General features: G+C 35.7%; 1 protein-coding gene across 1 annotated transcript in view; it reads left to right on the top strand.

Annotated features, from left to right (window-relative positions):
* Nucleotides 1-13,222, top strand: part of LOC136879188 (protein SET) — a 45,245-nt gene that overhangs the window by 30,317 nt on the left and 1,706 nt on the right. Inside the window, exon 4 of the mRNA XM_068228985.1 lies at nucleotides 4,762-4,829. Within this exon, the coding sequence (XP_068085086.1) occupies nucleotides 4,762-4,829 (68 nt within the window). The remainder of the gene's footprint in view (nucleotides 1-4,761; nucleotides 4,830-13,222) is intronic.

Raw genomic sequence — 13,222 nt, 5'->3', positions numbered from 1 at the left:
GAGGATATCTGTTTTCCATAGAGTTCCATGATAAGTGAGCGAATGTTCGCTTTGGCTTCTGCTTCTTTGCACTCAACCATGTGTTTATAATCTTTCTTTTTTCTTACAATGACTGTTCTACTCTATGCTTTTCCAGGCTCTGTGGACCTTCTGATGTTGATTCCTGTTTTGATGAAGATGAAGTAGATTCTTCTGATGGAGATTTGTATTCATCGGGCACAAACATTGTTTCAGATACTGGTTCGTGTTCATTAATATCTAAAGTCTGTATTTATATTATTTCTGTATCAGACTAATATATCTACTAAATACTGAAACATTGTCTCATCTTCTTTGGTTGAAACTGAGAGCTGGAAATTATTTCCATGCGTTAAGAGGGTTAATTTTTATAGGTAGAAGCTTACTTCAGAAAGACCCGTATAATAGACTGTGCCCGTCACTGCACTGTGCTGTCTCCCTCTCTACCCCCCTCCCCCAATCTCTCTCTCTCTCTTCCCCTCTCGCCCACTTCTCCTTACATCGCGCCAGCATTTCAAAATAACTTCACTCCGATTGGACACTGAAGATCCCCACCTGCACATCTTTAACGCCCTGTAACTCATATATTCGTGCATAATAGGATATAATATTTGAAAGTTTTACATATTTCCGTGTGCTCTTTCGGATGGTGTATAAATTGGTTTCAAGTTTTCTTAACATCGATTGATGGTCCCTTGTAAGAGATAAAACATGTCCTTAAATTATTAAGTGTTCTCTTTTGATAAAAAAAATTATATATGCATTGAAAGGTGGAAGTCTTTCAATTTCAATTGGTACCGGTAAAATGGGGTAATCCAACTGATGAACCCACTGCCACAATGGGGCAAAATCCTAGATTTTTGATGATTGAGATGCCTGAATGCAATCAATTTTGATTAAGGATGGAGAGAGGCTAAGACATGAATATGAAAAATAGATTAGAGAAAAGGCAGGCTGCAATAGTTACAAAGAGCTCAAGTAGCTGATAAGTCTTCCATGGCTGATGTTCAATTCTACAAGTATGCTATAGTCCAGAAGGGATGTGGTTTCCTGATATTTCATCGAGGACTGTGTCCGGATCCATGACTAAGTGGTTAGCGTGCTGACCTTTGGTCACAGGAGTCCCAGGTTTGATTCCTGGAAGGGTCGGGAATTTTAACCATCATTGGTTAAATCCGTAGGCATGGAGGCTGGGTGTATGTGTCATCTTCATCGTCATTTCATTCTCATCATGATGCGCATGTCACCTACGGGCATCAAATCCAGAGACCTACACACCTGGTGAGCCAAACATGTCCTCGGACACTCCCGGCACTAAAAGCCATGCACCATTTCATTTCATTACTTGCGGACTATGTTCAGGATTCTCAAAGACCCTGTGCTGAACTTTGGAGAGAGCAGATCACTGAGCATAGAGAAGCATTGAAAGTTGCATCAAACTAGTAAATGGATAGATGACTTAAACCCCAACAACCGATGCACATAACAAGAGTTATGAACACAGATGTACGGTCTCTAATACCGCAGTATTTAGTATTGTTGTTGGCACAAGAAGAAACAATAGATAATACATACATTGTATGGTGTCTGTTTCAATTCCTTCATCGGATTACCGGTAATAAAAACAGGGATGTAATATATTGCAGTCTTTAAATTTTTTTTTTTTTGCTAGGGGCTTTACGTCGCACCAACACAGACAGGTCTTATGGCGACGATGGGATAGGAAAGGCCTAGGAGTTGGAAGGAATCGGTCGTGGCCTTAATTAAGGTACAGCCCCAGCATTTGCCTGGTTGAAAATGGGAAAACCATGGAAAACCATCTTCAAGTCTTTAATTTATAATATCATGAATTCCTATCCTCATGCCAACTATTACTTGTAACTGTAACACACACATACACTTACCAGTGAAATTCTATTAAGATGCAATGAACAGTGAATTAAATTAGTGGGGTCATACACATTCAGTGATGAAATTAAATAAGCACTGACTTTCTGCAAAAGTCCTGTCTAGCATACATTGTAAGAAAAAGTCAAAACAGTTGGATCAACACAGACATGTGGTCTACATGGCCACTTACTGGTACACACATTTGGAATTTCAGGGTGGTGTGAGAAAGGGTTAAACAACATTGGCTGTCAGGCCTACTGAGATTTGTTGATAGCATTAAGAAAAGTTTTCTTCACAACACCTGTCTGGTAACTTTCCTCCTTGTCTATTTCAAATGAAAAACTACTACTACTACTACTACTACTACTACTACTACTACTGTTGTAAGTTCAAGTAGATGTTGCTATTTGTGTATCCAGGGTGTTTGCATAAGAGCATGCAAAAATTTAACAGGACATAGATGATGCTTCACTGAACAATTTGAGGTAGGAAACCTGGGGTCAGAGAAGCCAGCTTAAGGAGATAATAGAAATACAGTCACATTATTGTGTACTTTTTTATTTACATTAGTTACAGCTAACTGCAAATACCATCATTGATACAATGAACGTACCATTTACACTGTATCTTACAAAATGTGCTGAAACTGATGGCCATCAACCTCAATGCAAGCATGACATTGGCGAACAAGATTCTGACGCACCTTGACAAATATCCCTGGTGTGTTTCAAATCACATCACAAGCAGCTACAATTCTGGCAAGTAATTCAATCTCTGTATCCACTGGGGTCTCATACACAAGTGACTTTAGATATCCCAATAGGAAATAATCAAGGGATTCAGGTCAGGTGACCTCACAGGCCATGGAATAGGACCCCCCTTTTCCAATCCAGCAACCAGGAAATATTGCATTGAGATCGTTGCAGACATCCACAACGAAGTGAGATGGTGCACCATCATGTTGTATCCACATCCTTGCACGAACAGGCAAGGGTACATCCTCCCAACAACTCGGGTAGAACTCTTTGCAAGAACCTCAAGTACAGGTGGCAATTCAGATGGCCAGGTAGAAGATATGGCCCAATTAGATTGTTGCCTACAATGCTGCTCCAGATATTCACAGCAAAATGTACTTGATGGTGTGACTCTACTACAGCATGAAGGTTTTTCCACAGCTCTCACATGGCTCTTCCTGCTGTTCAAAATACCATCACGATCAAATGAGGCCTCGTCAGTAAACAGAATGATTTGGGGGAAATCTGGTCGCTCAATCCACTGTTGGAGCAACCACTGACCCAATGTGACTCTTGGTGCAAAGTCAGTCACAAGCATTGGAAGGATGCGTTGTGGGGTGATATGGGTGTAATTGTTGTTAGTGGAGTACTCGCCACAATGCCCATTCCACATGCAATACAACAAGTAATTTTAGTGGGGTCCGCTGCAGCACGTTCCAGCACCTCCTCTTCAAAATCGGGTGTGCAAGTGGTCCTCATGTTGCTAGGTCCCTCATTTCTTCTTTCCAGTGAACCAGTCTCCCGCATTCATCGATCAAGTTAAATAAACACCCGTCATGACGGATGATGCTTATTAGGAAATCGTTCCCTGTACAGCCCTTCAGCAGCGAGAGCATTGCAATGTACTTCCCCATTCACAAGGTGCATCTCAGCGAGTTCTGCATAACTGTATTGGTACCGCTCCATCGTATTGTACTGTACTTCTCTGTATAGCACTGAGTAATAAATGGGTCTGCCGGTGATTCGTAGCACGTTCCATCATGGGACAATGTAAATATGATACAACAGAGCCATTTTATGGACAGGTGAAGTAAAGTAAATCTGCATCATGACTTCCCAGTAATGAGGCTCATCCTTGTTTCCTTGCAGGAAATAAAGAATGTACATGTAAATAAACAGCACAGTACATATAAATTTGTATGCATGTTAGTTGTAAATAAGCTGGAAAACAGTAATGCAAGACAAAGCAGTAGACAAATTTACTTCCATATCTCCTAAAGCTGGCTTCTCCAACCCCAGGTTCCCTAGCTCAAATTGTCCAGTGGAGCATTCTCTATGTCCTGTTAAATATTTGCACACTCTACAGAATCACCCTGTATACTTTCTGTGTAGTATTATCCATGGCATGTTGTTGTTCTCATTGTTTCTCTCTGTTATTGTAGAGGGTTCAGGTATGGATGTATGAAAACAATTCTGAAGTATAGCAGTTTGGTATTGTTATTCAATCATTAGGATGATCCCATTACCTTGTGAAGCTCTATTCAGGGCAGATCCTCAAATGCCACATCAATCAACTCGAGTGTCTCCATTTAGTTCCTCTGAGAATTTTCCACGTAGTCATTCCGAGAGATCGGACAGTTCAAATCACCCATCAGTCATATTTGATGTGCCCAGAATCCTGAGGACAGAGAGGATACCACAGGGACCAGATGAAGTACCATCCCCAATACCAGATATGCCAGCCCCAGAGGAAGATCCTCAACCAGGGCCATCATATCATTCTGAACGTAACAGATGAACTTCCATGTATCTCCAAGATTATCTGTTGTATTCATCTGTAAATAGTCTACAGTTCTGCAAAAAGAAACTCTCACAGAAAACTCAAAATTAGTATGGGAGAACTGTTGTAATTTCAAGAAGTTGTTGCTACTTGTGTTTACACCTTCTGTGTAGTATTATTCATGGCATGTTGTTATTGTTGTTCTAGTTGTTTCTCTCTGTTATGGTGGTAAGAAAATAAATGTGTTATATACTTACTTTTTAAACATTTAGCAACTACTACTGCAATTTTTGAAGCTTTCTTTTAATGTTGTGTTTTAACATTTCTTCTATTCAACAGGGTCTTAAGGAATTGTGGACATTCCCAAAATTATTCTATACATTACACAAGAAAATGCCAAAACATAGGTAAGTTTGATGCATGCACATGACAGCTTAATTAGGACATATATTAGGAAACAGAAAAGAGTAAAATCATAGTACAGTTATATAATGTCTGTGAGCCACTGAGCTGAAAGTGACCTAAAGTCAATTTTTCATTTTTAAGATTTTTATGATTTTAAAATTGACATACGATACCAATCATTTAAAAAAAAGTTCATTCTTCTAGGTGCAATACTTCCGAATTATTGACTGTTCCAAGTAAGAAAACTGTATTTTGAGAAAATGCAATTACAGCTTTCATTAATTTTCTTACCAAGTGTGCAAAGTTTTCATGACCGAGTAGTGAAGTCTCAAAATGCTGTGAAACTTAGTTTGTTAAGAAGGTAGCACAAGAAGTCAAAACACAGAAATGCAATTAACCCGTGGTTACTCGCATGGTGAGCGCGACACTAACCTGCATAGTATATTGCTTGTTGTTGGAATATTACAACACCTCTACTTTTGAAACTCCATATACCTTTCAAACAGATTGTTACGAAGGGGAGGTGTCAGTTATTTCCATTATCTTTGAAAAAGAAGACTTTCAATCCATTATCAGGCGCAACAGTGCACGTTTGGTCAGCGGTGTGCTCAATAGTGAGTAACAGTGCTACGCAATTTTGCACACTGTTATAAGTCTAGGTTTGTCTTATGCTTGTGTTTAATGCGAAACTTTTATATTGTAACTGTTGTTAGTGAATTTACACAAGTTATAATGGCATCCACTGATCAGATAATTTCGTGGTTGGGTGAAACCAATATAAATGGTCCGTTATTGGACATTATAAATTTATAAATATTCCAGCTAACTCATTCTTGGTTGCCAGCGTTTCGCCCTCGTGTGCTAGGGTGGGCTCATCAGTTGGTACCTAGCACACCTACCAATATGCTGGCTAGTGCATACCGTGGAGGCCACTGCGTAGGCTAACTGGAGCCACCGGCAGTGCCAATGCACTAAGAGACTTTGTCTCATTACCAAAAATTGATGCCTGCTTGGCCATCAGATGATATAGATGTTGATTCCCATAGGGAATCTGAAATATTTGTCCTGAATGAGTAAATTTATAATACCAATGTAAATGGTCCGTTATTGGACATTATAAATTTATAAATTTTCCAGCTAACTCATTCAATTTTTGGTAATGAGACAAAGTCTCTTAGTGCATTGGCACTGCCGGTGGCTCCAGTCGGCCTACGCAGCGGCCTCCACGGTGTGCACTAGCCAGTGTATTGGTAGGTGTGCTAGGTACCAACTGATGATTAATATCTTGATTAAAAAATTTCATGATGTTCCGTATTGATATCTATAGTATGTCATAGAAAGAAAGAGATCCACCTTATGAATACTAAATTTAATAATGTTATTTAAAACAGGACCAGTTTCGACTTATTACAAGTCATCTTCAGCTGTCATTTACATACACATTAGAATACATGTTCAAAACAGTTGTATCTTACAAATAAACATGTCGTGTTTGATAGACATTAGGTAGTATGTCTAGAAGTGAAATTCTGCTTCTTACATCTAAGTTTAAAGGACCAAGAATATTAAAAAGATATCTATCTTTAACACATTAAAAAATTACAACACATGATAAAATTTGTTGTTTACATCTGACCTTGAATATAGCATTATCGTTCAAGTTTTACTAATAATAGTTCTTTAAAAGGACTTTTATATTGCATTGTTTTTAGTCGACTAAATATGCTTAAATGTAGCCGCATGTGCTTATACAGATACTTCTTATTAGGCTTGGATTTTGTCAAAATGAGTAATGTGAATTCAAAGTTGAAATTACAATAACAAAGTGAAGTGCATTTGAATTAATAGTGATCTAGGTAATTGTAACCTCTGTTGAATAACTCCTGCAATTATATGCTATTTAAAATTCATTTCATGCAAAGAAGACATTAGCACACTTCAATATATAAAAGTTGAAAGGTATAAAACAATCATATACGTTTTGTGAAATTCATATGAAGTATTATTCTTTCCTCATGCGTATGTGTCAATTTCAAATGGGGTAGTATACTTTATATAAACTTTGTCAAATTAAGTAATGTGAATCTGAATTTTGAGATTGCGTTGAGAAATGAAATGCCAGGTAATTAAAACCTGTATTGAATGACCTCTTCAAATATATACTGTGTAAAATACATTAAATTCAACATAAAACAATGGTACATTTCAATATGTAAGTTAAAAGGTAAGAGGCAGTCCTGCAAATTTGTAAAACTTCATATGAAGTACTGTTCTTCACGTGTACATGCCAAGTTCAAATGGGGCACTATTGGCCACTATTTGCTTAAAGTCCAATCACTATAAATTTATATTGTCTTGTTGAATATACAGATTGAAGATGAATGTGCTGCTGGGGTTATGAAAGCTGTTGTTGTAGGTGGTTCTTTTTCGGTCTATGATACTTGCTAACTATCTGTAAAAAGTAGTGAAATCAGTTAGAAGCGCATTAGAATGTTAAAGTGTTAAACTTGTGTGTGTCTGTGTGTGTGTGTGTGTGTGTGTGTGTGTGTGTGTATTGTAGAGATTACTTACTGTCGTGACGTGGTTGGGAAGTGTATCGCTTGGCAGCTTGGCGTGTACTATATCGTGAACTTGTGGTATTAGTGTCTGTTGTCGTGAGGGGAATGGAGGGGTGGGGAAGGGGAGTTGCTAACTGTGTAGAGGTGGAGTTAGTTGTGTCTTTCTCCTGTGCTGTAGATTGCGCGTGGTGTTGTTTATTGACTGTTCTCAAATAATAGTTTTTTATAAAAGGGATGATTTTATTAAATAAAATATTGGTTTTTTCTGTGATTTCATTAATATTATAATTAGGGTTGGCATATTGGTCTACTGTTATATATAGTTCTTCAGTAATATTGAGTAAGGGTCCTTTGGGGTTTGTGCTTAATATTATCATATCATTATCTATATTAGTATTGACATGTTCGTTTTATCTGATAGTAAAGTTTCTGCCTGTACGTCCTATGTAGCTTGTTAGGCAGTTATTGCAGCGGATACGGTAAACTCCAGAACGAAGGTATTTGTTGTTATTGTTGATAGTTTTTGTGTTATGTATGATGATGTTGCTGTTATGTGTAGTCCTGTAGGCTATTTCAAGGTTATGTTTTTTGAAAATGTTGGTTAACGAGTATATGTGCGTGTTATTAAATGTAAAGGTTGCGTAGTTTTTCTTAGGTTTGTCTATTTTTGATAATTTAGTTTTGGGTTTTGATTTGAATTTATGAATGATTGAATTGACTGTATCTTTCTTGTATCCATTTTTTCTTGCTATTTCTTGGATTAAATGTATCTCTTCATTAAAATCTGTTTTTGAAAGCGGTATGTTAAAGGCTCTATACACCATACTGTAATATGCTGCTTTTTTATGGGAGCTAGGATGAATGGAGTCTGTTGCTATTGTGTTTATTGTATGGGTAGGCTTGCGATAAATTTTGAAAGATAAATGATTGTCTTGTCTAGTAATGGTCAAATCGAGATAGTTCAGTTTGCAGTTGTTTTCTGATTCTTTTGTAAACTGTATATGTGGGTCTATGGTGTTTAATGTGTCTAACAAAGTGTTTTCATTGGTTAGTCTATTATCGATGATAGCAAATACGTCATCAACAAAACGGCACCAAAAGAATATTCCGTTTATTGTACTGATTGAGTTGTATTCGAGGTGGTCTAAATATATTTCAGCAATTATACCGGAGGCGGGAGAACCCATTGGTAAGCCTAGTTGTTGATAAATTGTGTCATGGAACTTAAAAAAGTTGTTATTGACGGCAAATTCTAAAATTATTATGAATTCCTCGATTTCTAAATTACTTAGTTTACTGTAAGTTTTGAGGTTGGATGAAATTATATCTATAGTTTTTTTAGTGGGGATATTGGGGTACATATTGGTAATGTCATAAGACGCTAAGGAATGGTATCGTTCTAGTTGTAGCTCTTTAGTTTTGTTGCAGAAGTCTACTGAATTGTGTATAGTTTTATTGGCTTGAAATGAATAATGTTTTTTGAGGAATTTTTGGATGAATTGCGATAATTTATATGTAGGACTTGCTCTGTAATTTACTATGGGTCTCATGGGTATGTTGTCCTTATGTATTTTTGGAAGAGCTTTTGCATTCGGTAGTTGGGGGTTCATAACTATGAGATTTTGTGCTTCAGTTTCGGTAAGTAGTAGAACTATTATTAGTAAAACTTGAATGATAATGCTATATTCAAGGTCAGATGTAAACAACAAATTTTATCATGTGTTGTAATTTTTTAATGTGTTAAAGATAGATATCTTTTTAATATTCTTGGTCCTTTAAACTTAGATGTAAGAAGCAGAATTTCACTTCTAGACATACTACCTAATGTCTATCAAACACGACATGTTTATTTGTAAGATACAACTGTTTTGAACATGTATTCTAATGTGTATGTAAATGACAGCTGAAGATGACTTGTAATAAGTCGAAACCGGTCCTGTTTTAAATAACATTATTAAATTTAGTATTCATAAGGTGGATCTCTTTCTTTCTATGACATACTATAGATATCAATACGGAACATCATGAAATTTATTAATCAAGATATTAATGCCAACCAGGCAAGACGTAATGCGCATAAATACAGAAGCATTAGAATCAAATTAATGAATACCACCAAGAATATCGCCTTTCTAAAAGAATGCCTTGCCAATAACCTAACTCCTAAATTTCTTAAGAAGTATAACAATAAACACAGAGTTACCAATCAGACACGTAACACATTAAATAAAACTAACAAAATCTGGCTAAAAACGGAAATCAAGTTTTTTTTACCGTAAAAAACAATATTTGAACAATGAATTGTATCCACTACATTTGAGAGTATCCCAAGAGCTGCCATATAGTTATTGGGATCACTTTCAACGTATCACTAACGACAAAATAGAGAACTTATCCATAAAAAAAAAAAAACAACCTTAATAGAAAATTAGAGTCTTTAAAACAGACACGAAGAACGGAACCCATGATTCCTAATATAAATAAGATTACCTCATCCCAACCTAATTCTGACACTGAACATAATTTCCATCCTTCGATCAAAAATCTCACGAATACAGTATTCGATGAAACAGAAACTGAAATTTTGAGTAAAGGTCCGAAACATAATTGGGGCAATACCTCAGTTTTGCAAAATATCACAACTACCACCGCGGAAACTGAACTTGCATTACAGAAAATTCCATATGACCTACGAGATGAAGTAAAACACGACATCGCAAAAAGACTACCACAGTATATTAAGAAATTACAAGAAAATAGTTCACACAATAAAAAAATTAATGTAACACAGATAAATAGACTAAACAACAAGATAAAACAAAACAATCTGGTCGTAACTAAAGCGGATAAAGGCAACACCACAGTAGTCATTGACAAAAATGTATACATTCGAAAAACAAAAGAAGTTTTCAATAACGACACCTTTCGGATCATACGCAAGGACCCTACAAATATAATACAAAGAAATCTCAAGACTACTTAAAAACACGCACCTACTACTTACCGAAACTGAAGCACAAAATCTCATAGTTATGAACCCCCAACTACCGAATGCAAAAGCTCTTCCAAAAATACATAAGGACAACATACCCATGAGACCCATAGTAAATTACAGAGCAAGTCCTACATATAAATTATCGCAATTCATCCAAAAATTCCTCAAAAAACATTATTCATTTCAAGCCAATAAAACTATACACAATTCAGTAGACTTCTGCAACAAAACTAAAGAGCTACAACTAGAACGATACCATTCCTTAGCGTCTTATGACATTACCAATATGTACCCCAATATCCCCACTAAAAAAACTATAGATATAATTTCATCCAACCTCAAAACTTACAGTAAACTAAGTAATTTAGAAATCGAGGAATTCATAATAATTTTAGAATTTGCCGTCAATAACAACTTTTTTAAGTTCCATGACACAATTTATCAACAACTAGGCTTACCAATGGGTTCTCCCGCCTCCGGTATAATTGCTGAAATATATTTAGACCACCTCGAATACAACTCAATCAGTACAATAAACGGAATATTCTTTTGGTGCCGTTTTGTTGATGACGTATTTGCTATCATCGATAATAGACTAACCAATGAAAACACTTTGTTAGACACATTAAACACCATAGACCCACATATACAGTTTACAAAAGAATCAGAAAACAACTGCAAACTGAACTATCTCGATTTGACCATTACTAGACAAGACAATCATTTATCTTTCAAAATTTATCGCAAGCCTACCCATACAATAAACACAATAGCAACAGACTCCATTCATCCTAGCTCCCATAAAAAAGCAGCATATTACAGTATGGTGTATAGAGCCTTTAACATACCGCTTTCAAAAACAGATTTTAATGAAGAGATACATTTAATCCAAGAAATAGCAAGAAAAAATGGATACAAGAAAGATACAGTCAATTCAATCATTCATAAATTCAAATCAAAACCCAAAACTAAATTATCAAAAATAGACAAACCTAAGAAAAACTACGCAACCTTTACATTTAATAACACGCACATATACTCGTTAACCAACATTTTCAAAAAACATAACCTTGAAATAGCCTACAGGACTACACATAACAGCAACATCATCATACATAACACAAAAACTATCAACAATAACAACAAATACCTTCGTTCTGGAGTTTACCGTATCCGCTGCAATAACTGCCTAACAAGCTACATAGGACGTACAGGCAGAAACTTTACTATCAGATAAAACGAACATGTCAATACTAATATAGATAATGATATGATAATATTAAGCACAAACCCCAAAGGACCCTTACTCAATATTACTGAAGAACTATATATAACAGTAGACCAATATGCCAACCCTAATTATAATATTAATGAAATCACAGAAAAAAACAATATTTTATTTAATAAAATCATCCCTTTTATAAAAAACTATTATTTGAGAACAGTCAATAAACAACACCACACGCAATCTACAGCGCAGGAGAAAGACACAACTAACTCCACCTCTACACAGTTAGCAACTCCCCTTCCCCACCCCTCCATTCCCCTCACGACAACAGACACTAATACCACAAGTTCACGATATAGTACACGCCAAGCTGCCAAGCGATACACTTCCCAACCACGTCACGACAGTAAGTAATCTCTACAATACACACACACACACAGACACACACAAGTTTAACACTTTAACATTCTAATGCGCTTCTAACTGATTTCACTACTTTTTACAGATAGTTAGCAAGTATCATAGACCGAAAAAGAACCACCTACAACAACAGCTTTCATAACCCCAGCAGCACATTCATCTTCAATCTGTATATTCAACAAGACAATATAAATTTATAGTGATTGGACTTTAAGCAAATAGTGGCCAATAGTGCCCCATTTGAACTTGGCATGTACACGTGAAGAACAGTACTTCATATGAAGTTTTACAAATTTGCAGGACTGCCTCTTACCTTTTAACTTACATATTGAAATGTACCATTGTTTTATGTTGAATTTAATGTATTTTACACAGTATATATTTGAAGAGGTCATTCAATACAGGTTTTAATTACCTGGCATTTCATTTCTCAACGCAATCTCAAAATTCAGATTCACATTACTTAATTTGACAAAGTTTATATAAAGTATACTACCCCATTTGAAATTGACACATACGCATGAGGAAAGAATAATACTTCATATGAATTTCACAAAACGTATATGATTGTTTTATACCTTTCAACTTTTATATATTGAAGTGTGCTAATGTCTTCTTTGCATGAAATGAATTTTAAATAGCATATAATTGCAGGAGTTATTCAACAGAGGTTACAATTACCTAGATCACTATTAATTCAAACGCACTTCACTTTGTTATTGTAATTTCAACTTTGAATTCACATTACTCATTTTGACAAAATCCAAGCCTAATAAGAAGTATCTGTATAAGCACATGCGGCTACATTTAAGCATATTTAGTCGACTAAAAACAATGCAATATAAAAGTCCTTTTAAAGAACTATTATTAGTAAAACTTGAACGATAATGCTATACTCAAGGTCAGATGTAAACAACAAATTTTATCATGTGTTGTAATTTTTTAATGTGTTAAAGATAGATATCTTTTTAATATTCTTGGTCCTTTAAACTTAGATGTAAGAAGCAGAATTTCACTTCTAGACATACTACCTAATGTCTATCAAACACGACATGTTTATTTGTAAGATACAACTGTTTTGAACATGTATTCTAATGTGTATGTAAATGACAGCTGAAGATGACTTGTAATAAGTCGAAACTGGTCCTGTTTTAAATAACATTATTAAATTTAGTATTGATAAGGTGGATCTCT

This window comes from Anabrus simplex, chromosome 8 (genome assembly GCF_040414725.1).
Source record: "Anabrus simplex isolate iqAnaSimp1 chromosome 8, ASM4041472v1, whole genome shotgun sequence".
Taxonomy (NCBI): Eukaryota; Metazoa; Arthropoda; class Insecta; order Orthoptera; family Tettigoniidae; genus Anabrus; species Anabrus simplex.
Note: the sequence above shows the minus strand (reverse complement) of the source record. Positions and strands in the feature narration are given on the sequence as shown.